Source organism: Panthera tigris, chromosome E1, assembly GCF_018350195.1.
Source record: "Panthera tigris isolate Pti1 chromosome E1, P.tigris_Pti1_mat1.1, whole genome shotgun sequence".
Lineage (NCBI taxonomy): Eukaryota > Metazoa > Chordata > Mammalia > Carnivora > Felidae > Panthera > Panthera tigris.
Genome location: NC_056673.1, coordinates 367,023 through 394,612, shown reverse-complemented (window position 1 = coordinate 394,612; position 27,590 = coordinate 367,023). Strand labels below are relative to the sequence as shown.

The 27,590-nt window shown below is 46.9% G+C and overlaps 1 protein-coding gene across 5 annotated transcripts in view; it reads left to right on the top strand.

Annotated features, from left to right (window-relative positions):
* ANKFY1 (ankyrin repeat and FYVE domain containing 1) overlaps positions 1 to 27,590 on the top strand; it is an 80,548-nt gene that overhangs the window by 7,804 nt on the left and 45,154 nt on the right. For 3 of the 5 annotated variants that reach the window (XR_006210934.1, XM_042965375.1, XM_042965379.1), the window contains exons 2-3: positions 12,360 to 12,552; positions 16,883 to 17,001. Coding sequence is in view for 4 of the 5 variants with exons in the window: in XM_042965375.1 (XP_042821309.1) it covers positions 12,360 to 12,552; positions 16,883 to 17,001 (312 nt within the window). In the remaining variant the exon portion in view is untranslated. Of the gene's footprint in view, positions 1 to 11,020; positions 11,213 to 11,997; positions 12,093 to 12,359; positions 12,553 to 16,882; positions 17,002 to 27,590 lie in introns of those variants that run through there. The other 2 variants (XM_042965377.1, XM_042965376.1) reach the window with 2 other exon arrangements.

The window sequence follows — 27,590 nt, the reverse complement described above, 5'->3', positions numbered from 1 at the left end:
CCTCCTGCTAATTGTAGAATTTTAGGCAATCCACTTAACCTAACTGAATTCTGTTTGTTAAGGACTGTGCTATTTGATATATGTTGGTCAGACTATGAGATGATGAAGAATTAAGTGGTATAGGAAATGTCAAAAAATATCAATTCCTCCTTTTTATTGCAAAATGTTGCGAGCAACTAGATTTTATTCACTATGTAAAACTTTGCCGTTGACATGAATGTGGCAGGAAGCTGTGAGGGCTTTAAAATCTTTTGCTACACAGAGTCTTTTGTTTGTGAAGGTGAGTGTGTTAGTTTCCTACCGCTGCTGTAAAAAATTTCCCCCAACTGGGTGGGTGGCTTGAAACAACAGAAATGTATTCTCTCGTGGTCCTGGAGGCCAGAAGTCTAAAATCAGTATCCCTGGGCTGAAAGGAAAGAGCCCCCCAGCTCGTAGTCTCCCTCTAGAAGAGAATCTTTTCCTTCTTCCTGCTCCCAGTGGCTGCCAGCATCCCTCAGCTTGTCAGTCTCCAGGGCTAGCATCCCGAAGTCTCTCTCTGTCCTGTCTTCATGTGGCCTTTCCTCTGTGTGTCAAAGCTTTCTTGGCCCCACCCCCCCCCTTTTTTTTTAATTTTTAAATTTAGTTTGAGTGGCAGAGGCGCATGTGAGCAAGGGAAGGGCAGAGAGAGAGGGAGAGAGAGAATTCCAAGCAGGCTCCGCGCAGTCAGTGCAGAGCCCCACACAGGGCTCGATCCCATAAACTGAGATCATGACCTGAGCTGGAATCAAGAGTTGGACACTTAGCTGACTGAGCCCCCCAGGCCCCCCTCCCTCTGCTCCTTCTTACAAGTTCATGTGTACTTGCATTTAGGTCCTGCCCGCATAGTCCAGGGTAATCACACCCGTCTCAGACTCCTCCATTCAATCACATCTGCAGAGCACGCTCCCTGCCCCCCACCCCCACCCCTTTTTTTTGCCAGGTAAAGGTCACATCCCGGGCTCCAGGGATTGGGACGTGGACATTAAACGGGGCATTTCTCAGCCTAGCGCAGTAGGCAGTGCTGTGTAGTTTGCTCTACTAAGTCGTAAGATTTCTAAAATTTCTCCATTCGTGTGCGCTTTCTGAAAGCTCAGAGACCGTGCCACACCGTTCAGCGTACTGCTGGATTAGTGTGAATAGCAGAGCTGTACAAAGCAGAATGCAAAGATGAGCAAGACACGTCCTGCCCTCCAGAAGCTTCTTAGAGGAGCCGGAATGCCCCAGAGGGAAGCTTGTACCTTTGTCGCCGGTGGAGAACCGGCTGAAATTGTTGGGCTGGAAGATCGGTGGCTGTGTGTGGAGCGGTGATGAGGGAGGTGTGACAAGGGTGGTGGTTACGTGTGTGTGAATGATGCAGGCCTCCGGGAAACGTTGGTGTGATGGTGTGCAGAAAGAAGCGTGTCAGGGTGCATCCCGGAGGGAGAGTGTGGTTAGTTTTATGAAGGCATGATCGACAAACGGTAAAAGTCACCAGTTTTAACTTGTCAGTGAACAGATATTTCTGGTAGTGGCACCAACCCTGCAGTCCTGATGCAGAACATTCCTGCAACTTGACAAAGTTCCTTGGGCTGCTTTAATCCACTCCATTCCTGGGCCTCCGGCAACCACTGGCCTGCTTTCTGTCCCTGTGGCTCGCCTTGTCTCCACCTCCCTCTGGAATTCTGTGGCCTGTCGTCTTTGGTCTGGCTTCTTGAACTCGGCACGCTGCTTTCGAGGTGGTACGAGTCCGTGGTCTGCGTCTCCTCGTGGAAGCGTGGTATTCCGTTACATTTCCGTAGTGTGTTTGTGTCCATTCGCCAGCTAGACACTTGAGTTCTTCCCTGTTTGTGGGGACATGTTCTCATTTCTCTTGGGAACTTAACCTGGGAGTGGAGCCGCTGGGTCACAAGACAAGCGTATGATTAACTTTCTGAGAACCCGTGGGACTCTTGCAAAGCGGCTGTGCCGTTGTGCGTTCTCACCTCTCCCGCCTCTGCCGACACTTTCATTGTAGCCGCCTGGTGGGTGCACAGCAGCACGTCAGTGTGAGTTTAATGTGCGTTTCTTTCCTGACTCGTGGTGCGCGTCGTTTTATGTGTGTGTTTGTCTTCTTCGGTGAAGTGTTCAAATCTGTAGTCCTTTTTTATTGAGTTGTTCTATTTTAGTGGGTTGTAAGAGTTCTTCACACAGTCTGAGTACAAGTCCTTTGTTGGAATACACTACCCAGGTATCTTCTGCCGGTCTGCGGCTTTCTATTCATTTTCTGTATGTTCAAAGAACAGCGGTAAAGATTTTGTAAAGTCCAGTTTATTTTTTCTTCCCATCGTTAATTCTTTTTACCATTTTAAGAAATCCGTGCCTCATCTGAGCTCACTAATGTTATTTTTCTGTTTTTTAGTGTAGAGGTTTTATACTTTCAACCCTCGCGTTTAGGTGAGTTGACTTCTGCATAGTGTGGTGTGCAAGAGGTGTCCAGTTGTTCTGAATGGATGCTCGGTTGTGGCTGTCCCGTGGCCTCTCCTCGTTCCCTTCTGAAGTCCGTGGCACGGTTGTCAAACCACCTGTCCAGGCCGCCTGCTGCCCTGAATGTCCTGATGCCGGTACGATGTCCCAGCCACTGCAGGCACGTGGCAAGTCGTGAATTCAAGTCACGGAAGTGCTGCACCTGTCTTACCCCGTCCACCCCTGCAAGTTGTTTTGGCTACTCTGGGCACTTTGTGTTTCCATGCAAGTTTTAGAATCGTCTTATTATGGTCTACCAAAATCTCTGCCGAAATTTTTATCGGGATGGTGTCGGAGGGTAGATCGGTTTGGGGAGAGCTGACGTCTTAACAACACTGAACCTTCTGCTCCGTGAGCATGGTATAGCTCTCCGTTCATTCAGGGTTACTTAATTTCTGTCAGCAACGTTTTGTAGGTTTCGGTGCGCAGGTCTTGCATCTGTTTTTGTTGAATTTATCTCTAGGTAGTTTATATGCACTTATTCTATTATAAGTGGATTATCAGACTTTATATATAGGTAGCTCAGGGATTTCAAGTCTGGATAACGGTTGAAATGGAAGTAGGAAGAGGAGTTTGATTTGAGGAAGATGTTAGGTTGGATTTTGGGCTTGCTGACTTTCTAGTACCGGTAGGTTGTCTTCCAGTGGAGCAGTGCAGATATCTGGGGCCATTTACAGGGAGGTGACAGTAAAATGTGAGTGTGCATGAGACCTTTAGGAAGGAAAGTTTAGTTCTGGGTCTGAACCCTGTAGGACTGCTTCCTACAGCGCGAGTAGGTAGTCGGACTAGAAGGTAAGAAAGGTAGGGAGACGTGGAGTGCCGGGTAGGGAGCCGGAACAGAAGGGTTCCAGGAAGAATGGGCTGACTGAGAGTCGGACGCTGCAGACAGGTGGAGAACCTTGAAGGATGACAATAAGGAAGAGGTCGTTGAGATGGGTGACTCTGTCATTCCGACTGGGACTGCTTCCGTGCAGGGGTGTGTGGGCAGAAGCCGCATGTCAGAAGATTGGGGAGGTACAGGAGGAGGCAGTGAGTCAGGCAGACTCTTCAGAAATTGGCGCATTCAGTCCAGAGTGTGGCAAAGTGTGTTTGGGATGGGCTAGGAGAGCGTGTTTTTGAGGGTGGGAGGTGAGCCTGCAGAGCGGGGTGTCTTGAGAAAGGTGCTGTCATCATGGTTCAGGGCTTGGTCAGGGGAGGTCAGAGGACGTAGACTTCTAGGCTTTGGGACAGATTAATGCTTTCTTCTCTTCATTTGGTTCTGGGCACCATTTTGATGTACTAATTCTTTCGAAGTCGTCCAGAACAGGGGTTGGTAAACTGTGGCCTCTTTGCCAAATCTGACCTGAGATGATAGCTTTTTGGACAGTCCTTGAACTAAGAATGAATGAATGGATGAAAATGAATGGATATTTTTAATGGCTGAAGAAAAAACTCAAAAGACTATCTCATGGCATGTGAAAATTAGAGGACATTCCATTTTCCGTGTCCATAAACAAATTCAGGGAGAACAGCCATGCTTGTTCATTTGTGCTTTTGTATTACAACAATGGAGTCGAGTAATTGCCCCAGAGATCATACGGCCACAGAGCCTAACATAGTGTCTGGTCCTTCACCGAGAGTTTGCCAAGTTCTGACTCAGAAGAAGAGTCTTACACGGACCAATGCTGTTTTCTTTTCTGACTGTCCCATGACTTTGCTGATTAAATACACACGCGCACACACACACACGCATACATATAATTATTTTAGGCTCTTCATCGTCAATGCAGATTTTTTCGTCACAAGCATTTTTGATTAAGTCAAGACTGATGAACTGTCAGAAAGCTCATCGAGATGCCTGACCTCAGACTGTACAGAGCAGATGGGTGCTTATTTTCTGGACAGAAACATAAAATTATAATGCAAGCTGCTGACAGCCTTCACCGGTACTTAGCATAGCTCCGTTGGTGAAACCATTATGTGTTACGTACATTTCTAGGCTTATTTTTTGAAAGGAAAAGTTGGAGGAAGGAAGGAACTTCTCCTGAAAGCAGCCACGTGATGAATCAGAAGTAGATAGTAAACCTTTCAACCAGACACTGTTCTAAAAGATTCAGCGTGACTTGATTTCTCTTTGGCAAAACTCTGAGATACTATTATTATTCTGATTTCTACCAAGAAAACCAAAGTGCAGAGAGTAGTAACCGTCCAAGGTCACACGGCCAGCAGGTGGGCAGGCTGGGGCTGCAGCTCAGTCGTCCGTGCTCATGAGGACTGTGCTGTGGTGCCTTTCTAAGGATCGTAACAGCAGCAAAGTGTTTGCTGACCACACATTGCAGGGCGGACTCATCTGGGGTCGTTACAGTGGTCACGACATACGTACAGGTAAGAATGAGGCGTGTGGCTAAGGCGTCCCAAGTAGAAAGTGTGGGACCGGTTAGTCCTGCCCCAGAGCCTGTGCCCTCAGCCTTGCACTGTGCTCTCTTCGTCATTGCTCAGAGTGCTGATCTTCCGCTTCTTCCTGCGAGAACTCTCACGGCTTGGTGGCCCTCCGAGGACACATTTGCATCGTGTGCAGGCAGACAGTGTTTCCACGGAATGACGTCTTGGCCGTTACTAAGAAATGGTGTGCTGCTTGTGATACCACTGATGGGTGTGCTTGTGGCGTGGTGTCCCTGCAGAAGATTCTGGGCAGGGGAGCATCTGTGATATTGCGAAGAAGAGCCCTAAGTCCCTCTGTAGCCCTTTTTTAATCTTGCCTCTTCTCTGCTTATAATCTTTATGTCTCGTGTGAGTGTCCAGGCAGCCAGGATTTTTGTATCAACAATTCTTTTTTTTTTTTTGAGTATTTATTTATTTTTTGGGGGGGGGGTGTAAGCAGGGGAGGGGAAGAGAGAGGATCCAAAGGGGGCCCTGTGCCAACAGGCTGACAGCTGTGAGCTGGACACGGGGCTCAAACTCACGAACCATGAGATCATGACCTGAGCCGAAGTTGGACGCTCAACCGACTGAGCCACCCAGGCGTCCCTGTGTCAGCAGTTCTGGAGAGAGATTAGGGCTGTTGCTGTAGATTGTGGAATTGTGTGTGGGTAACTGATACCCAAAGAAATTTACAGGGATTCCTTGAGAAAATGATTGGAGTGGAACTTTTATGACCTCCTCATCTACGCGTTAGAAAAGGCATCAGCACCTTTCTCCTCTTAAAGACAGATGTCCTCATCATTCCCCCCCAGTGTCCGGATTCTCGGTGACTCATTAGTTTTTGCCCCTCTGGTCTGAGTCCCTTGTCGGTCCTGTGCCGGTGCTGCATTGTCTGGAAGAGGCACAAGTGAGACTGCCTTTCCAGAACTCTCCAAGAGGCAGTTCCCGATGTGCTATCGTGCTTAGCACGGAGTAGGCGCTTCGTACATACTTGCAGATTGCTAGTCCGGTGAAACAGAAACACGGTTGTTTCCTGATGCCGTGGTCCGGGAAGTTGCTGCTCTTGGGGATACTGTGTGGCAGGTGACAGGGTCCGTGCGCTCTGCGAAGGAAGGGTCAGCCGTCCGCAGGCCCAGGCCGCCCCGTCTTTCAGGCAGGTGACATGGGACTGTAACCACCAGATGGAACTAGCAGGGCGAGGTAGCCACCCTCTCCAGGGAGCTCAGGCGGAGGCTGGCGGAGCCAAGTACCCTGTCTGTCCTACAAACCTGTTGCCCGAGAGTGGTTTAGAAGGAGACTCTGACCAAGAAAGTAGGAGACCGAAGCCTCTTCCTTGCATTCTCTGCACCCAGTATGCTACAGACGCTTGCAGGCTCGACTTCGAGTAAAACACCCCTTTTCTGGGACTTCTTCCCTTGCTCTCGCTTAAGCCAGGGACTCTTGCTTCGTGATCTGCTTGTACCCCTGTCAGAGCGCCAGGACAGTGTTACCTTGGCACTGGTGCTACCTGGGCGCTTTGCCCGTTTTAACAGGTGAGACACGTGACGCAGCTGTCTTATTCAGGGTGAAAATCCCCGAACAGGTCAGTGAATGATCAGAACAGTGCGATTCAGCGGGCCTTGTATCTTACCAGTAGTATTCCTACAGCAGTCTGTGTGCGTGCGACTTGGGCAGCTACTTGCTGGCTGCTCAACCCTCTCTCCAGGGCAGTCGCTCCCGTACGGGGGCAGCGCTCCCCCCCCCCCCCCCCGCCCCCATCTCCTGCGTAGTTCGAGCTCTGGCTCTTGCAGACAGCCTGGGATGATGTCATCGGGCAGAGCCTGGGAGGCGGGGCGGGTGGGCTTCTGCTGCTGGCTTTGCCACTTCTGCCCCTCATGTGTATCGTGTGGGAGCTGAACTCAAAGATGTGGTCTTTTTTTTTTTTTTTTTTTTTTAACGTTTATTTATTTTTGAGACAGAGAGAGACAGAGCATGAACGGCGGAGGGGCAGAGAGAGAGGGCGACACAGAATCGGAAGCAGGCTCCAGGCTCTGAGCCGTCAGCACAGAGCCTGACGCGGGGCTTGAACTCACAGACCGTGAGATCATGACCTGAGCTGAAGTTGGACGCTTAACCGACTAAGTCACCCAGGCGCCCCTGTTTTCTGTTTCTTTTTAAATGCTGACAATCTCTGTATTTTATTTTTTAATTTTTAAAAATTTTTTAATGTTTATTTTTTGAGAGAGAGACAGAGCATGAGCAGGGGAGGAGAGAGAAAGAGGGACACAGAATGTAAAGCAGGCTCCAGGCTCCGAGCTGTCAGCACAGAGCCCGACGCGGGGCTCGAACCCACGGACCGTGAGATCATGACCTGAGCCGAAGTCGGACGCTTAACCGACTGAGCCACCCAGGCGCCCCTTAGAGATGTGGTCTTAAGGCTCCTTCCCACCAGAAAGTTTTGTGATCCACAAAAACCCTTATCCTTGGGTATTAGGGGTACCTAATCCTTAAAATGTGCATAAAACAATATATTTTGTTTCATAAGTGCGCATAGATTTAACACTCAAATATTACGTGATTTATAACAAAAAACAAGTTCTGGGGCACATAGGTGGCTCAGTCGGTCAAGTGTCCGGCTCTTGATTTCGGTTCAAGTCATGATCTCATGGTTCATGGATTCGAGCCCCGAGTCAGGCTCTGCTCTGACAGCACAGACCCTGCGTGGGATTCTCTGTCTCTGCCCCTCCCCTCTCGTATGTGTGCTCTCTCCCTCTCTCGCTCTCTCTCTCAAATATAAGTCAACGTTAAAAAAAAAAAAAAAAGTTCTGCCCCACAGTCCTGCTCCCCAGACTACTTTGTGCTCTCACATGTTTATCTCTAAGGGGTGGCACTTCTGCTGCTGTTTCTAGGTTGGTCCCTGTCGACCCCACTGACTTTGTGCTACTGTTATGAGTCAGGAGTTGCCTTTTTGAGAATTTTGTTTAGAGCACAGCCTAACTTGCACCTCTTCCAAGTGAATAATAGCTTTTTTTTTTTTTTTAAGTTTATTTCTTTATTTTGAGCACACAGCACAGCAGGGGCAGAGAGAGCGAGAGTGAGAGAGAGAATCAATCAATCAATCAATCAATCCCAAGCACGCTCCGAGCTGTCAGCAGCACAGAGCCCGATATGGGACTTGAACTCACAAACCATGGGACCATGACCTCAGCCAAAACCAAGAGTCAGACGCTCAACCAGCTGAGCCACCCAGGTGCCCACTAGTGATGCTTTTTAAAGAATGTTAGGCTTTGCTTTTTGGTGTCGGAATCGTCAGTACAGACTTGCTGTCTGAGGGGACACAGTATTTAAAGTAGCTCGTTGGTATTTGTGTTCAGTCGTCTGGTTTTCCTTTTGTCACTTCACACTTCTCATGATGTCCTGTGCATTTGCCATGACTTTCATTGATCAGTTTTAGTTCCCAGTAAAACATTTGCATTCCTTTCTGCTTTTCATGACTCAAAATACAGTGTGTAAACTGTTAAAATGTTTTAAACTGTTTGTCCAGTGATTATGTGACTGTGCAGGCAGGTGGGGACGTGCTGGCGACTCTGGTGCTTGTGCCAGCCACCTGCCTTGCGATTGAGTCCCTCCCCCAGCGTATGGATAGACCGAAGCTCTGAGTGATGAACTTGCCCACCGCCCCGTGGCGCGTTGCTGAAATGATTTGGACCCCTATCAGTTTGACTCCAGAGCCCACTATGGGCGTGTATCAGTTCGGTTTTAACTTTTTAATTGAAGCGTAGGGTATATGCGGAAAAGAGCAAATCCTAATTGTAGAACTCAGTGAATTCTCAAAATCAAATGTGCATTTAACTACTAACTTGTCGAGGATGTTACCAGCACCCCAGAGGCCCCCATGTTCCCTGCAGTGACTGCCCTCCTACTGTTCCTTCAGCGGTGACCATACCGTGGCCTCTGACGCCATAGGTTCGTGTTCTACCAGTGGCGACAGTGAACAGAATTTTCTGTGACTCTTACTTAATGGTGCGTCCTTTTACGCTTTGTCTTAACACACCTGGAAATTCATGCCAGCTTTTCTATTTCCTTCTCTGCAGAAAAGAGTATAAATTGCGTACCTTACATGAAATTTAATATCTTACTGCTTTGCGCTACATACTTCCCCCTTTGAGGTAAATAATTGCAATTCTTGGTTTGTTTAGTCTAAGTCACCGTGAAGGACTCTTCAAAATCAGTGACTGTACCTTCGTCACACCAGAATAAAAGCATAAAACAGAGTCCTGCCTACGCGGGTTTGTGTACTTGTAAATGCTGCTTGCTGAGATCATTGCCGTGTTGCAATAGGATCGTTGTAAGTGCCGCTTTCCTTTAGCCGTTGGCTTTTAAAGCAGTATTTTGTTTCAATACGCGTAGGCCAAATGACTGTAGTGTTTTGGGACGAAGTGTTATTTACAGGGACCCTCATCCGACACGCAGCTCACGAGCGCCCTGAGCAGTTCGGCAGCCAGAGGCGTATTTCCATCTTGCAGGTGTCTGCTGCTTTGTTTCTCCAGGAATAGTGATCACATCTGAGACTCACACCCAGCTTTGCGACTCCAGGCATGTGTGTAAATGTGGAACTTCTGGGAGAGAAGAAAATGTTTCCTACTTTGTACGTGAAGAAGATAGTCTGTTAACATTTGTACAGATTTCTCTGAAAATACTTGTTCTAATTATGAAAGCAGAACACGTTTGTTCTAGAATACCTGAAGTGTGCGGAGGAGGCGGTAATCCCGCGTCTCAGTGAGATCTGCTCGTGTTTCGTATTGTCTTTTACTCCTCATACATGTGAATATTTACAATAAAAATTGGAATGATAAAATTCGCTTAGTTTCAGTGCCTTTTTTCTGTTAATATATTCATCTTTGAGGATGCACATTTTGAGTTACATATTTCTTTGGAAACGTTAGTTGCACAATAACTTCAGAGTCAAGTACCACACTTAGCTTATTTAACGACACTTGTGTTTTTGAACCAGTTTTTGATGGTTTCCATGTTATAAAGAATTAGCTTTTAGGCAGCAGGTGGGGAAGGGATGAAGTTGAAGAGAGGAAAGGAATCCTCTTTTATAAAACTGAATTGATCAAACATTTAGTGAGCCTTTCTGTATCAGGCCCTGTGATAGGCTCTGGGATGCGGTGGTGACTCTGTTCACATTGGAGATCAGATATGACGAGCGAGAGCCTGAATTTAGTCATAGTGGGGGTGGGGATAGAGATGACCTGTAGGGTTCCAGGGTCTTTCCCAGGGAAAGATGATTTTTTTTAAGTCTATTTATTTATTTCGAGAGAGGGGCAGAGAGAGAGAGAAAAAAAAAAAAAAAACCAAGCAGGCTCTGCTCTGTTAGCTTGGAGCCTGATGTGGGGCTCGAACTCACAAACTGTGAGATCATGACCTGAGCTAAACCAAGAGTCAGATGCTTAACCGCCTGAGCCACCCAGGCACCCCAGGGGGGAGCTGATTTTGGAGTTGGGGTAGGGTTGGGGCCATGTGACTGAGGGGGAGACGTTTAGGATTACTCCCGCATTTCTCCTTCAGATGAAAGGCTGCACGGTGGTGTTGTGATTAGTGTAGGGACAGTACAAAGGCAGAGCAAATTTGCTTCGCGTTTTGTTCTGGGCATAGTTAACTGGAGGCCCCTCTGGGCCACTAGCGAGCAATGTCTGGTAGGCAGATGGACGGAGGAAGCTAAGAAAAGAACTATGGGGGTGGGTCTGTGGATCACTGGCACTTAGACTGTGGCGTCAGCCGCAGACCCTGACCTGGTGGAGCTGCCTCGGGAGGGTGTACAGTTGAGAAGAGGGTCGCGGTAGATCCCCAGGGAGCATCGGTGGTCAGCGGTGGGAGGGAGGCAGAGAAGCCTGGGAAAGGCCGAGAACACAACTGGAGAGAAGGTGGGGTGTTGCAGTCACAACAGAGGTCGCAGAGAGGTGGGGTGGACAGGATGAGAATCATGGCAAGTGTCTGTTGGATTTGGCAGTTAGGTCATCGGTGAGACGACTGTCAAGGGAGTGGTGGGGACAGGGCAGGATGCCTGGGGACTTGGGGTGAGGAAGTGGCGAATGGCACCTGGGGACAGAGGGCGGAGGCGGAAGGACGGCTTTGTCTTAATAGAGTCTTGCACGGGCTTCTGTGCTGAGGAGAAGGACCCAGTTGAAAGGGACTGAACTTGCAGAGAAGGGAGGTTGATGCTACAGCAGAGGATCTGAGCGCCGTGATGGGTTTGGAGTTCGTCATCGGGGGGGGGGGACCCTACTTGGGCAGGGCGGAGGTACTTCGTCCCTGGGAAGAATTGCTGGTAAGGGGCCCGCCTGAGAGTGAAGTGGGCTGGGGGGACGGTGGGCTCGAGGGCAGTGCCTGGTGAGAGCAGAGGGCTGAAGGCGCCGAGGCCCAGAGAAGGGGGCCGGCAGCCCTGTGGTTCCGTGGCTGAGACCCGGATTTATAGAGGTGCCGATTGGCACGGTGCTGTGAACCCCACCGAGGCTCAGAGCCAGGAAACGAAGGAGGGAGGTTTCCTGACTGTGTACTTGGTCCGAGAATCCTCCCTGCATCCTAAGTTAAATTGGTCACAGGTTCTCACACCTCTGTTCTTTCCTTCTAGGGCTCCCTGGAGTTCTTGATTGTTAGCATGGTCATTATGATTACAAAAGTTTACTTCCCCCAGCAACTCAAAGCTCTGAGGAAAGATGTGTGTGAATTTGCTCACCATTGCGCAGTCTTTAGGACCTGGTGGTCACTCGGCAAATATTTGTTGAGCTTAATGAACCCAGTGCAGTGGTTCTCCACCTGTTCAGTGCGCCCCAGCACGCCTATGGAGTGGGACTCGCTTCTATCCGGACCATTATGACTGCCCCGCTTCCTTCCTGAAGGAGGGGGTGTCGGGTCGTGCGGGGGAGCGGCTAACACTGGCCCTGGGCTCTTACCCAGCCCCACACCTCACCAGCCTCAGGACCACGGGCAAACTCTCAGTGTCTCTGTGACCTGCGCAGTGTGGCTTGTGACAGTGCTGCCCTCGGGGGGCGGTCCTGCAGCTTGTGCGAGAGAGCTCACGTAGAGCTTGTAGAACGCGTGACGTATAAAAATCAAGTTTCACTGTAGTGGTTTGAAAAGTGTCCTAGGTGATGCTGACAATCTTTCCTTGAGACCTCTGGCTTTACGGTAAAGGGTCTGCAGGCCAGGTACCTGTTAGCGTCTTGTGTGCGTCTGTTCCTTGTCATTTATTGGCTCTTGGTCTTCAGAGAAACCGAGAAGAGAAAGCCCTGGACTGGGAGGGTCTTCCTGGCCCGGGGACACAGTGCCACCATAAACAAAGCCATCCCGGGTCCTGAAGGAGCATCGCTAAGACATTGTCACCTTGCCGCATCCTCTCTGTGCGGGGAGAGCTTCGTGAGTACTGTTGGCTTCGCGCCTGCCACGGTAAACGGGGATCTCTGTCTCCCTTGCAGAGGAGGTGGCCAAGTTGGAGAAGCACTTGATGCTTCTCCGGCAGGAGTACGTGAAGCTGCAGAAGAAGTTGGCGGAGACGGAGAAGAGATGCACCCTCTTGGCCGCGCAGGCGAACGGCGGGAGCGGCGGTGAGTCCTTCATCAGCCGCCTGCTGGCCATCGTGGCCGACCTGTGCGAGCAGGAGCGGTACAGGTGAGCCCCTGGACACACGGCCCTGCCCCGGGTTCCCCGGGCCACTGCGTCACCTCTCCTCTTCCCGACGCTCTTCCCAAGTTCGTGTCTCTCCAGCCAGGATACTAGCAGACCTCTGGCCCCTGGGATGTAAGCTCTTTGGGGAAAGATCCTGCTGCCTTTATTTCCTCCTTAGCTCCGGCACGGAGCGTGCAAATCGCGGATAGCACTGCCGATGCAGACGGGGATTAGCCCGCATGTCCGGGGGTTCCGAGGGGAAAGGTCACTTTGTCTCGGGAGAATCAAAGAAGGCGGCTTGGAACCAGCGGGCAGGGTAGCACGATGGTCGAGGGGGGACCTGGAGCCACACGGCCTGCGTTAGAAGCTCAGCTGTGTGTGACAGGCTTCAGGCTCCTGATCTGTATAATGGGCATACTGCTGCATACAGTAGTGTTGCGAGGGTTCAGTTAGTGAGTACGTGTGTTAAAGCCCTCAGACCAGGTTCTGGCACCTAGTAAGCGCTCAGTCGTTAGCTGTTGTTATGAAGTAGGTTTTGGGGTAAATGTCAGAGGCTGGGCAGGACTCAGTAGATGGAGACAGTGATGTTGCTGGTCGAGGGAGGCTGAGAACAGGCGGGGACATGGCCACGTGTGCAGGATTTAGAGGACGGGGGCGGGGGGGTGCCGTCTTGGGTACACGTCACATGTCAGGCCCTGGAGGAGGCGGGGAAGTTGGGTGGTTTGCGCTGGGAGGCCAAGGGGAGAGATTTGGACTTGAGCCTCTAGGAAGTGAGGAGCAGGCACTTGGCTGTCAGGCCTCCAGAGCCGAGGTGGTGTTTCGGGAAGACGAACCTGGTAACATCGTGTAGAGAGAACTGTGAAGAGAAGGGCGCAGGGGTGCGGTGGGAATGTTGTGCGGACTGCAGACCAGAAATGAAGATGGGCCGGGTTGGAGTGGCGGCAGCGGGAATGGAAAACCGGACTTAGCTAAGCCTTCGGGAAATTCCAAAATAGGTTAGGGCATTTAAAACTGATCAGAATCCAGAGTCGCTATCTTCCGTATCACTCGTTTATAAGACAGAGAAAAACTAAATGCCGAAAAGATAGGACGTGTGTACTCTGAGGGAAGGACAGCCCTTTAAATTGAACGGATGTCACTACTTGTAAAATATCATTCGTTCATTGTCTCTTTTCTTCCCCTCTTTTTTCCGTGGACAAGACAAAGCCGTGTTTCTGCTGGCACCGGGAAGCCTGACCTATTTCTGGTGCACGTGTGTGTCCCCTGCCCCGAGGCTCTTCCCTCACAACTCCCATCATTCGCTTTCTCTCACTCACCCACGGAGGGTACCACTATCCTGTGGTCCCTCTGGGAGACCGTGAGAGTGAGCCTGGTCAAGGCTCCAATGGGCCTCTCCTGGGCTTCGAGAGCCTGTCCCTTACCTGGTGCGGGCCGGATACCAGATGGGGAACAGCGCTTTCAGAAAGGACTTGAGCTTTTGAGATGGGATGCCTGAAATTGGAAAATCCGTTTCTAAAGCAGATGATGCTCTTTTACCAAAATAAGAAGAAAAAAACCCAAAAAAAACCCCACAAAAACTTTGTCCTATAAACGAACATTTTGTTGTATTTAAATATATATATTTTTAAAGTAGGTTTCACGCCCAGCGTGGAGCCCATTGCAGGCCTTCCTTGAACTCATGACCCTGAGATCAAGACCTGGGCTGAGATCCAGAGTCAGGCGCTCAACCGACTGAGCCACTCAGGCACTCCCCCCACCCCCCCACTTTGAATAGTATTTTGGTGCATCTCAGTAAGTGGAGTGATTAAAGAGTAGGTATTAACAAGTGTTTAAATTGAGAAATGTGGAAGAAATTGGTACGTTTATTTTTACTTAAGTTCAGGAGAAGGCTTTTGCCCCTTAAGATAGTTAAAAATGATCATATGTCGTTACTTACCATACCCTTCTTTTAGATCAAGCTTACAGTTTTTTCCGTTAATGTGTTTGAGAAACTCTTTATGCCTCTTTAGCAACAACATTTGTATTTTACAAGGAAATGCGCTTTGATTGGAATGAAAATTTAAAAAAAATTACTGGCCTCCTAATTGTTTCTGTGTAGAGTGCTCAGAAAGTTAGCCGTCTTCCATTTTTGAATTGCGTTTTTAGAAATTGTTATTATTAGAAATTATAGTGAAACCCTTGTCTGGATTTCCCTTTGGCATGTTAGACTACAAGAGAGAAAACAATTTGACCTGATATTCATGAATATATAGAAACATTCATTTTTATAATTTTGTGGCTAAGACAGGAAACAGTCTTCATTTAAGTTAATGGAATTTAATACTTTATACATGAATTTAGAGCTTAAAAATTGTTTGTGCTTTGTAAACAGCTTCCTGTTTTCATTAAATTTTAGAAATTTTATCACAGGATGTGATTTGTTCTATCTAAAAGTATTTTTTTAATGTTCATTTATTTTTGAGAGAGAGAGCACTAGCTGGGGAGGGACAGACAGAGAGGGACAGAGGATCCAAAGTTGGCTCCTCAGCTGTCAGCACAGAGCCCAACGCGGGGCTTGAACTCACGAACCGTTCATGAGATCATGACCTGAGCTGAAGTCGGACACTCAACCGACTGAGCCTCCCAGGCGCCCCAGATTTGTTCTGTCTTAAATAAAATATCAATTCCATTTCTTTTTTTATTTATTGATTAACAGTGTTTGGTGCTAACAGTAGTTTGTAATAATTTGAAATATTGAGTATCCTATTTTTCTGGTCTAACGTGATGAGTTGCAGCTTGGTCTTAGAACTACAGTTGCTGACATGCTTACATCACCATAGATACGTTCTAGACACAGCGCTTATGGAGTAAACTGTCTGCGTCACGCGTTATGTAGAAACAGTATTCTGCTTGGATTTCCTTTTAAGTGGATGCGTTCGTTCCTATAATAGATATTTATTTTACTATTTTTTAAAAGACTTTTCATTCCTCATTAAGTAGTTTTGTCACTCTTTTTTTATGTTTATTTATTTTGAGAGAGCATATACAGGTAGGGGAGGTGTGGAGGGAGAGGGAGAGAAAACCTTAAGCAGGCTCTACTTTGAGCACAGAGCGCAACTCAGGGCTCGACCTCATGAACTGTGAAATCATGACCTGAGCGGAAATCAAGACTCAGACGCTCAAGTGACTGAGCCACCCAGATGCCCTTAGATTTTTTTTTAAATATAGTAATTTTTGTATTTAGTTTCTTTTTTTTTTTTTAATTTTTTTTTTTTAACGTTTATTTATTTTTGAGACAGAGAGAGACACAGCATGAACGGGGGAGGGGCAGAGAGAGAGGGGAACACAGAATCGGAAGCAGGCTCCAGGCTCTGAGCCATCAGCCCAGAGCCCGACGCGGGGCTCGAACTAGCGGACCGCGAGATTGTGACCTGAGTCGAAGTCGGACGCTTAACTGACTGAGCCACCCAGGCGCCCCTGTATTTAGTTTCTAAAGATTCCCAATCTAATGCATTTTTGGAAGGGAGTATGAAAATAAAAGAACATGTGAATACACAGAATGATGATGATTAAGGACTTCGGATTGCCGCGAATGAAACCATATGGCACATTCTCGTGTCAGCCCCAGCGGGTCATCCTTAGGAATTTGTTAAATGGCCAGACGCTTTCCTCCCTCAGCAGTTGGCATTTCAGAGTCAGACATGTTAACTGTTTGGAAAGGTCTATTGCATGTAATGGCTTGTCATAAATATGGAAACGTGTTTGGAGAAAAGGTTTCTCCTACCCCATTTCTTTATAAATGGTTGAGTGAAAATGTCCAGTAATGGGTCTGAATGTTTCTGTGGAGGACAGGAATGTAGACAGTGGGCCTCATATCCTTGACTGCTTTGTCAAAGCCAATTTGTTTGTGGTTTTGCTGCACAACCTCGATTGTGGGCTGGTGCCACACTGCGTGCAGCCCCCTGGTCTCCAGGGCTTCTGCACAGTGTTCGTGCTTTCCGTCCTTCTCTCCCTGAAGACCCGTCTTGATCTGGTCTGTGTGAAACCTCTTCTATGTTCGCCGAACATTAATGATCCTGTTTAACTGGTAGGTTCACCGCCCTGAGAATCACATTAGGGAATGTCTTTGAAGCAGAACATCCCATGTGAACTGAAACCAGAAGTTAGAAATCTAAAACGTGTCTAGCAAGATAGTGTAAACATGACCCATTAGAATTCAGTGCTAACACAGAGAAATAACTTTGCCGTGATTCTATTTGCAGATATATGTTGAGCGGTCAGTACCCATACGTTTATCATTTGTGAATCCCAGCTGTATGTAACTATGATGACGTCTTTCTTTTTGTGTCATCAGCGATCTGAAGATAAAGGTTGGGGGCAAGCACATCAATGCTCACAAGTTCGTCCTGGCGGCCCGCAGTGACAGCTGGAGTCTGGCCAGCCTGTCTTCCACCGAGGAGCTGGACCTGTCAGGTGAGCCTCTGGCCTGCTCAGGGCTTAAAACCACCAGCACGAGAACTGTTGGCAGAAGATGATGTGTGTCATTTTGAAATCGTGGTTTAATGAAAGTAGAAAACCTTTTTTTAACCACAGGGTTTTGTGTGTTTTTTTTTTTTTAACCGTTTCATGGTTATTTTTTTATTTTGAAAGAGAGAGGGAGAGAGAGAATCCCAAGCAGGCTCCACACTGTCAGCACAGAGCCTGACACGGGGTTCTGTCTCCGGAACCGTGAGATCACGACCTGAGCCGACATCAAGAGTCGGACGTTCAACTGACGAGCCACCTCGGTGCCCTGAGAGGAGAAAACTTTTCTTATCGATTGATGGCGACTGTGAACTAGTTAAATAGTGAATCAGTGGGTTGGACTTAAATACTTCTGCTTAATACTTGACTAATAAATTGTAAATATTTGAGTATCTGCAATATTCTTACAATTTATAAAATATAAATATCTGTCCAGAAATTCTTTTCATATAATATTATAAATATGGGAGTATGTGCAGAAAAACATTTTTCTCCCACTCCTAGAAAAAGTCCTGGTGTTCAGTTGCTTAAAATTTAATCCTTGTTGCCAGGTACTTTTCCTGATGTTCAGGATTTGGACTCAGAATTAAGAGTTACTCCAGAAAACAGGGGTTGTCTTTCTCTAACACTGAAGGGTGACCATTAGGCTTCAGAATTTGAACTGGTGCACTGAGCTTTTTAACGTTCGATTTCATTGTTTTATGCCACGTTACGTTGCTTAGAATTTCGGTACATGTGGTGAGAAGACTTTAAAAAAATCATTTTCAGAAGTTTACTTCAGAATTGCATTTTCATTTAGTATTTACCTAACTGCTTTAAAAAAAAAAAAAGGAAATTTTACATTTCAGTCTGTTATTAATAGTCATGAGAATTATAACACATGGTAAGGAGATACCCAGGCAGTAAGATGATGAATCACTTGCAGAAGTGATTGGCCGTGTGAAAATTCTGAATTACGTCTTCGTTTGCCGGTTCAGAAGGTACTGTTTGCCCAGCAGTGCCAGAACACTGAGATGGTTGTAACAGAGTCCTCGTCCTGTGGAAATGGATCGTTCGAGGCCAGGGCAGGGTGTTAATTGCTTTGTCTGAGGTAGAGAAGACCAGCGCGGGCCGACAAGGAAGGTGTCCGAGGGGCTGACACGTGAGCAGTGCTCAGAGGTTAAGTGGACATTTACCTCAAGGGTTTAGGGGAGCAGGTGCTCGTGCTTCTCCACTGTGAGTGAACTCTGTCTCTGCAGGGTCATTTCTAGGGTTTAATCTGAGGTCCGTAGTTCAGAGTTGCAGACACACACAGATCTGTGTGTGTGTACACATGGCCGTGTGCATTTGTGCCTGTGACAACACATCTGCTTGGGAAATGGTCTTCACTGGAAGGATCGTGCGATTGAAATCTCTGTGCAGAGAGCTTTTCTCTGAGGCCATAGCTCTTTGATCCCATATATAACAGAGCTGTGGATAACTTTTGAAGCCCATTAGATCATGAAGTGTTCTTTACAAGATGCATGATAGGATCTTAATCACATGACCAGATAATTTACAAAGACCAGAAGAAAGTACATGATATGGGCAATACTCAACTTGGGTAGAAGAAAAGTTCAGAACAAGTTGCCATCTTTTGGTATCTATCAAAACATTATCAAAAATTGATGATCCCGATAGCTTGAGCTTGTGAAATTGGTACCCTTGCACATGGCCAGTCACATTATAAATGACTCTGATAGTTTTGGAAAACAGCTGAGCTGTAGAACAGTCTTACTTTCTTTTAACCTCATCATCTGACTTTGTCAGATGGATTCTGCCTTCGGTAATTCAGACAGCGTAAGTGTTGATCGTAGTTTCACGTGTCATCATGAAGTGCTGAATGGAACCAAATGAGTAAGCGTGGGAAAATGAGATATGACTGCTTTCCAGAACAAACAAAACTATGTAAAAACGCAGAAAATTGCATTAAGTTATAAGAAGCCTAATGCAGACTTTTAAATTTTAAATTTTAAATAAAATTTTACATTTAAAATTTTGCTTTTCCTTTTTTCGTACATCGTAACGTTTAAGAGCAGCTGTAACTCAGCGACTGACCACAAGATTGCATCACTGAGAATCAGGAGGTTAGAAGAGGTTTAGTAAAGGTCCCTGGACTCCTTCCTTCCTGTTATAAACCGTAAGCCTAGTTTGGTCCCTGCTATGCAGTCAGCTGTCAAGAGCTTTGGTAGATGAGGCACTTGCCAGGACAGCTGACAGTTAAGCCTGTGTCATCGTGACTTTCTACACACGGTTTATCCATGAAGCGTGTCCTGGGGGTGGGTTCCAAGGAGGTGGAGGTGTGGGTGGACTGGTTCGTGTTCACGTGTGTGTTTTGCCCAGCAGTCCTGCTGCGTGGCCTGGGCGGGGCATGCGTCCGGTCGCCCGAATCAGCTTATAGGCAGCAGCCAGTGCCCCCGAAGCCTGTGTGTTGTGCGGTACCTGAGGTGCTAACCCTGTGCGGCTGGCCGGCAGTTTGAGGGAGACTGGGCGTAGGCTCTTGTAAACACGTGCGTAAATAGCAAGCAGGCGGTGTTTTTGTGGTTGAACTTTTCCACACTAAAGGAGTTGATAAAATCATTTTACGAACTTACTGGTGTTTTGTTTCTTCAAAATGATTTCATCCGTATCGCAGAGGGCAGACACTTTTCAAGGTGCTAGGGATACGGCAGCGAACAAAATTAAATTCGTACTCGGCGTGGAACTGACGTTCTTAGGTGGACTTTCTGAGCTCACATTTTCTTTTGAAGTGCTTGTGTAATTGGTAGTTCTTAAAATTCAAAGCAAGCACTTGACTTGTGTGAATCACGGTAAGAATTTCAGCACGTGTTGGTGAAGATACAGTAGGGCATTAAATGCTAAGTATTTAAAAGATGTTTGGATATATGAGTTTTCTTGACTCATGCCTTGTTCCAAAGAGTACAAGGTTTTGTGCCTGGCACGATGTGCTCATAAAGGCACAATGATTTCTGTAGGATTTGCCGTAAACACATAACCTCAGTGGAACTGTGAGAGAGTATCAGACAAAGCCAAGTCGAGGAACATTCCACAAAATAACTGGCCCGGGTACCTCAAATCTGTTAAGGTGATGAAAGACAAGGTAAGAATCTGTTACAGATTGGAGGACAAGGAGACAATGAAATGCAGTGTGGATTCTGAACCATAAGAAGGACACTAATGGGGAAATTGGCAAGATTTGTAAAGGTCTGTAATTAGGTAACAATATTGTATCATTCCTAATTACCTGGTTTTGATTATTGTACTATGAGTACATAAGATGTCAGGACAAGGGGGAGACGGCAACGTGTGTCCGCGAACTCTGTAACTTTTCTGTTAGTCTGAAATTATGTCAAAATACAAAGATAAAAGGGTACAGATTTACTTTTTCTTTCTTTGTTTTTTGAAGTATAAAGATACTGACTTGGTAAAGGTACTGATTGATCAACTCGAAAGAGAAAGACTGTAACCAGTAGCTAACATGGTGTAACGAATCTCAGGACCAGGAGGAAGAGCTTTGTGAAGTAACACGGTTTGTTTCTGGCAAAGCGACTGGCTCGCAGCCGCTCAGCTCACACTGTGAGAGGCCCCAGTGCATTGGATCGGCCGTTTTGAAGACAGAGTTTCCTGCGTGCTTTCTGTAGCAATGACCTTGTGTTTCCCTAGCGTCAGTGTTTATGGGGAGTCGCTCAGCTGGCCTGGGGTGTGTCCAGGGTCACAAGCCGTCCAGAAACCAGAAGGCATCCTCCTCCCTCCGGTTCGGTCTGGCTGGGCGAGCTGGGCGGGAGGCGGCCCCGTGCCGTGGCGCGTGCACCGGGCCCCAGGCTCTGCGCGAGGCTCGCAGGGGCCCTCAGCCGACCCCCAGGGCCCCCGCGTGCCGTTCTGTTTCAGGAGAAGGACGGCAGTGCTTAGCATGTGCTGGACACCCTGTGAACCACAGTTTCCTTCCTGGTGGCTCTGTCGCAGTATTAGGGCGCTCCTTCAGACGATACCCATGGTGGTTTTAAAGTATGTCCATAAATTATTTGATATTCCTCCCTGGAGAAGCGGCGTCCGGGGCACCAGGCCGGCTGGGCCAGTGGAGCAGGTGAGGCCTGATTGCGGGGTTGTGTCGTGCCACACGTTGGGTAGAGATGACTTCAAAATAAAATTTTAAAAATTAAAAAAAAAAAAAGGTGGGATCCTAATTCCCCTCCCCCTGGTTTAGGCTGACCAAGCTAAATGGCTGACCAAGGTTGTGGCAAAGTGACAACACGTTACTTGAGAGACAGGCTTGGGGAAGGCGTCCTGACTTCCTCTTGGGTCTTTCAGAGAAATTAGCTGCTGTGTGGGCAGGAGAGCACACGGCCTGGTGGGCTCTTGCCAGAGATCTCTTAGAGCCTCAGAAAATCTGTTTTATCTGTGGTTATATCCCCTTACCCAACCCTCGTGTTGCTTTTGTGTTTTTCTAACTCTTGGTTCTGCTAACTTTGTGTGTTTGTTTCAAATAGTCTTTTTTTTTTTTTTTTGTAATGATTAAAGTAAACCTTTTTATTCTCCCTGTAGTTTTTCAGCAAATTTTGCTGTCAGTAGCACTTAAAAAAAAATTTTTTTTTTAACATTTATTTATTTTTGAGACAGAGAGAGACAGAGCATGAACGGTGGAGGGGCAGAGAGAGAGGGAGACACAGAATCGGAAGCAGGCTCCAGGCTCTGAGCCATCAGCCCAGAGCCCGACGCGGGGCTCGAACTCACAGACCGCGAGATCGTGACCTGAGCCGAAGTCGGACGCTTAACCGACTGAGCCACCCAGGCGCCCCTCTCAGTAGCATTTTTAAAGACGTAATTAAAATCATAAATGGCACAAACCTGGCTTTTTAAATTATTTTATGACGTTATGTCAGGAATGCATAGCACCGTCCTTGTTCTTTATGCATTTTCCATTTGGGGGTGAGGGCTGCTCCCTGAGGGGAGACGTCTTGTTCCCTCACCCATCGTCAGGTAGACTCAAATACACTGGCCCTTCCTGATTCTAGTCCCTGTGAATAGGGCTTTTTTTTTTTTTTTTTTAGTTTACGTCCAAGTTAGTTAGCATTTGGTGCAACAGTGGTTTCAGGAGTAGATTCCTTGATGCCCCTCCCCCATTGAGCCCATCCCCCCTCCCACAACCCCTCCAGTCACCCTCAGTTTGTTCCCCCTATTTATGAGTCTCTTCTGTTTTGTCCCCCTCCCTGTTTTTCGATTATTTTTGTGTCCCTTCCCTTATGTTCATCTGTTTTGTCTCTTAAAGTCCTCCTATGAGTGAAGTCGTATGATATTTGTCTTTCTCTGACCGACTCATTTCGCTTAGCATAATACCTTCCAGTTCCAAATGGCAAGATTTCATTCTTTCTGATTGCTGAGTAGTACTCCATTGTATGTGTATACACAACACCTTCTTTATCCATCATCCATCGGTGGACACTTGGGCTCTTTCCAGACTTCGGCTCTTGTCAGTAGTGCTGCTGTAAACATTGGGGTGCATGTGCCCCTTCGAAGCAGCACACCTGCAGCCCTTGCATAAATACCTAAATGTAATGGCTGGGCCGCAGGGTAGTTCTGCGTTGAACCTTTTGAGGAACCTCCGTACTGCGCTCCAGAGCAGCTCTACCAGCTTGCACTGCCAACGGATAGTCTCCATGTCACCACAGCCGCACTGAGGCGTAGGGACTTCGGTGTGGCCGTAGAGCCCCTCGCGCCCGGCCCGCATTCGCGCCCGGCCCGCATTCGCGCCCGTACCTGCAGGGTGGCATCGTGCGTGAGCACCGTCGTGTGCCTGCATCTCACAGACAGAAACCGAAGCACGGCGACGCTGAATAACGCACACCAGCCGCACGCACGGTACTAAGTGTGCGGGCCGCGGTTGGAAACCCATTCGGCTTGGCTCAGAATCCACACCGGTAACCACAGTGCCTTGCCGCCTCTCACTTTGGCTTTCTTTTGCTTCCAACTTCATGGAGGTGTAAAGGGCGTGAAATAAACTGCCCACCTTAAAAGTGTACAGGTTGATTACTTTTGATAGAATTGTGAAACTGTCAGCAATGGAATGACAAACATTTTCACCTCCCTGAAAGTTCTTCTTGTGTCTTTTTAATCCATCCTTTTTCCATCCACATCCCCAGCCAACCACCTATTGGCTTCCATTCATTGTAGATTAGCTTGCATTTTCTTTTCTTTTCTTTTCTTTTCTTTTTTTTTTTTTAACGTGTATTTATTTTTGAGAGAGAGAGAGACCAAGAGCGCATGCTGGGGAGGAGCAGGGTGGGAGGGGGACAGAGAATCCAAAGCAGGATCTGGAGCAGGCTCCATACTGACAGCAGAGAGCCCCATTTGGGGCTGGAATTCGTGAACCGTGAGATCATAAGCTGAGCCAAAGTCAGACTCGCAACCAGCTGAGCCACCCAGGCACTGCGATTGGCTTGCGTTTTCTAAACTTTTGTAAAAACAGAATGGAATATATAGGATCTTTTTTTTAAGTTTATTTATTTATCTTGAGAGTGCGCGGGCACACACATGAGCAGGGGAGGGGCTGAGAGAGAGGGAGAATCCCAAGCAGGCTCCACGGGGGCAGCGTCGAGCCAGATGCGGGGCTCAGTCTCATGAACCTCAAGATCATGACCTGAGTCAAAACCAAGAGTCAGGTGGCTTCATTCCCCCAGCTTAAAGATTGAGAGATTCGTCCGGAATCTCCACATGTTATGGTTTCCGTCGTTCGTTCCTTATCACTGCTGAATAGTATTGCACGTGTGCACACACCACAATGTGTTGTTCGATTTACCTACGTTTGGCTGTTACAAAGATCAGTATGCTCAATTGTGTGTCTTTGTGTAGGCACTCGTGTTTGTCCCTCTTGGGCAGATACTTAGGAGTGACTGTTTGATTTTAGGAAACAACCCACCCATTCTGGGAACGGAGGTATCATCCACACCCCATCAGCATTGTGTGTAAGAGTTCTGGTGGCTCCAAGTCCTTACTGACCCTTAGGCAGGTTGTTTCTTGTTTATAATGTTCACCACACAAAGGGATGTGGAGTGCATTGTGGTTTTATTTTACATTTCTCTGAGGACATTATCTCACGTGTTATTGACCATTTGTGTGTCTTCTTTGTCAGTTTGGTTCACCTCTTTGGCCCTTTTATTTTATTTTTATTAAAAAATATAGTTTTAGTGTTTATTTCCGAGACAGAGCATGAATGGGGGAGGGGCAGAGAGAGAGGGAGGCACAGAATCAGAAGCAGCTCCAGGCTCCGAGCTGTCAGCACAGAGCCTGACGCGGGGCTGGAACTCACGAACCGTGAGATCGTGACCTGAGCCGAAGTCGGACGCTCAACTGACTGAGCCACCCAGGCGCCCCTCTTTTGCCCTTTTAAAAATTGGGTTGTCTTCTCAGTTTTGAATTGTAAGCATTCTGTATGTAATCTGGATACAAGTTATTTGCCTGGAAGCGAGCATTCTTGCCTTGTGTCTGATCTCAGAGGGAAGCAATGAGGTCTTTCATCGCTGCATGTAACTTAATTGTTGGGTTTTCATAGATGTGCTTTATAAATTTGAGGATTCCTAGTGGTTTGAGATATTCTAGGACTTGGATTTGAATTTTGTCACTTTTTTTTTTTTTTTTTTTTAATCTACTGAAATGATTCTATAGTTTTTCTCCTTTATGCAGTTAATGTAGCAAACTTGCATCCCTGGTCCACATCCCTTGTGGTCCCTGTACTGTCGTCCAAGTTGTGGACTTTGCAGCTTTCTCCTCTTATCCTCTTAATGTGGATGGGGTGCCTGGGTGGCTTGGTCAGTTAAGCGTCCGACTTCAGCTCAGGTCATGATCTCACGGTCCGTGGGTTCGAGCCCCGCGTCGGGCTCTGTGCTGACCGCTCAGAGCCTGGAGCCCGTTTCAGATTCTGTGTCTCCCTCTCTCTCTGCCCCTCCCCTGTTCATGCTCTGTCTCTCTCTGTCTCAAAAGTAAATAAACGTTAAAAAAAAAATAAATAAATAAATGTGGATAGCAGTGGTGACTGGTTTCGTTGCTGGTATTGGTGATTTATGTTCTCTCCATTTTTTTTTCCTTGATCAGTCTATTTAGAAGTCTGCCAGTTTATTGATCTTTTCACAGAATCAACTTTTGGCTTCATTAATTTTCTCTTTTGTCTGTTTCCTGTATTTTTAATTTTTGCCTTTTCCTTCCTTCTACATACTCTGGACTTACTTTATTCTTTTTTTTTCCCCCTAGTTTCTTAAGGTAGAGCCTTAGAACATTTATTCTTTATCTCTTTTCTGATGTAAGGATTTAAAAGCTCCACAGTTCCCTCTAAGCACCGTTCTAGCTGCATTCTGCAAATTCTGATACATTGTGATTTAGTTCAGGCTGTGTTCTCATTGTCTTTGTGATTTTTTTTTTTTTTTTTTGACCTGTGAGTTATTTGGAAGTATGTTGTTTGACTTCCAGATATTTTGGTTTTCCTGCATACTTCATCATGACTGATTTCTAATTCTGTTATTGTCAGACAACATACTTGATATGATTTTGATCCTCTTAAACTTACTGGGACTTGTTTTATGGCTCAGCACATGGGCTGTGTGGTGACTGTAAGTGAACTTGAGCAGGAATTGTACTCTGAGATGCTGGTAGATAGTGTTCTGCACGCGTCTGTTAGATCGGGGTGTTTGGGAATACTGTTCAGACCTTCTGTATGTTTTCTTTTCTTTTGTGTCTACTTCTGTCTGTCCCGAGAAGGCGGGTGTTAGCAGCTCCTGTGATTTCAGGGTTGTCAAGGTCTCCCTTCCGTTCTGTCCATTTTTCTTCATATATTTTGGGCCTTGTCATCATACACACGACGTTTCCGATTATAGTGACTTCCTGATGCGGTGTGGCTTTTATCATGAAATGATAGTTTTCATTTCTTTCTTTCTTTTTTTTTTTTAACGTTTATTTATTTTTGAGACAGAGAGAGACAGAGCATGAACGGCGGAGGGGCAGAGAGAGAGGGAGACACAGAATCGGAAGCAGGCTCCAGGCTCTGAGCCATCAGCCCAGAGCCCGACGCGGGGCTCGAACTCGCGGACCGTGAGATCGTGACCTGAGCCGAAGTCGGACGCTTAACCGACTGAGCCACCCAGGCGCCCCGATAGTTTTCATTTCTGGTGATGCTCTATGTCATGAGATCTACTTCCGATGTGGAATGGTCCCTCTGGTCTCCTTATACTTACTGTTCACATGGTGTATCTTTTTGTATTTGTTTTGCTTTCACCTCAGCTGTGTCTTTATATTTCCATGTGTCCTCTGGGCAGCGTCGCATGAGGGCTTGCCTTTTTATCTCTGCTTTTTAAGTGGAGTGCTTAGACCGCTAATATTAATGTCATTATTTTTATGAAGAAGACTACCATTTGATTCGTTTTGTTTGTCCCATCTTTTCTCCTGTTCTCCACGGTTCTCATTTTCTTGCTTCTTGTGGATAATTTGGACATTTAGTATTCTATTCAAATTTGTTGACTTCTTGACTGCCTCTGTTTGTATTGTTGTTTAGTGATTGATCCAGGGCCGAGTTCCTCAGCCTCAGCATTATTGAGATTTGGGGCTGTTTAAGTCTTTGTTGTGGCAGTCTTCCTGTGCATTGTGGGATAGTTAGTAGGACCCTTGGTCTCTACCCTCTTGATGACAGTTCTACTCCCCCAGTTTTGATAACCAGAAACACCACTGGACGCTGTGAGACATCCCTCGGAGGGCAGACTCGGCCCTCGTTGGGAACTCCTGCAGGGCTCACATACGCCCCTCACTTTGTGTGGAGGATTTATAGTCTGTTTGTACTACATCAGGTAAAGTGTGAAACTTGTGCAACCATACCGGTCCCATTAATGCCTTTACCACGGACCTTTACTTACAGCTGTCACACGTGTCCTGTGGGCAAACGTTGAAAACCCCACTGTGAACAGTGGTATGTTTTTCAGCAGACTTAGGAGTAAGAAGTTTATATTTGCTCAGATATTTCCATTTCTTTAGTTCTTCCTTCATTCATCAAGATCCATGTTTCCATCTGGGATCATGTCCCTTCACCCTCAAGAATTTCCTTTAACATTTCTTCTAGACCAGGTCCGTCAGTGAGACTCTTCCCTCGTCCGAGGATATCTCTCCTTTGCTTTCATTTTTCTTTCTTTCTTTCTTTCTTTCTTTCTTTCTTTCTTTCTTTCTTTCTTTCTTTCTTTCTTTCTTTTTCTTTCTTTCTTTTTCTTTCTTTCTTTCTTTCTTTCTTTCTTTTCTTTTCTTTTCTTTTCTTTTCTTTTCTTTTCTTTTTTCCTTTCCTTTCCTTTCCTTTCCTTTCCTTTCCTTTCCTTTCCTTTCCTTTCCTTTCCTTTCCTTTCCTTTCCTTTCCTTTCCTTTTCTTTTTTTGAGTTTGTTTATTTATTTGAGAGAGAGAGAGAAAGAGCACTAGCAGGGATGGGGCAAAGAGAGAGGGAGAGAGCATCCCAAGCAGACTCCGTGCTGTCAGTGCAGAGCCCAGCGCGTGGCTGGAA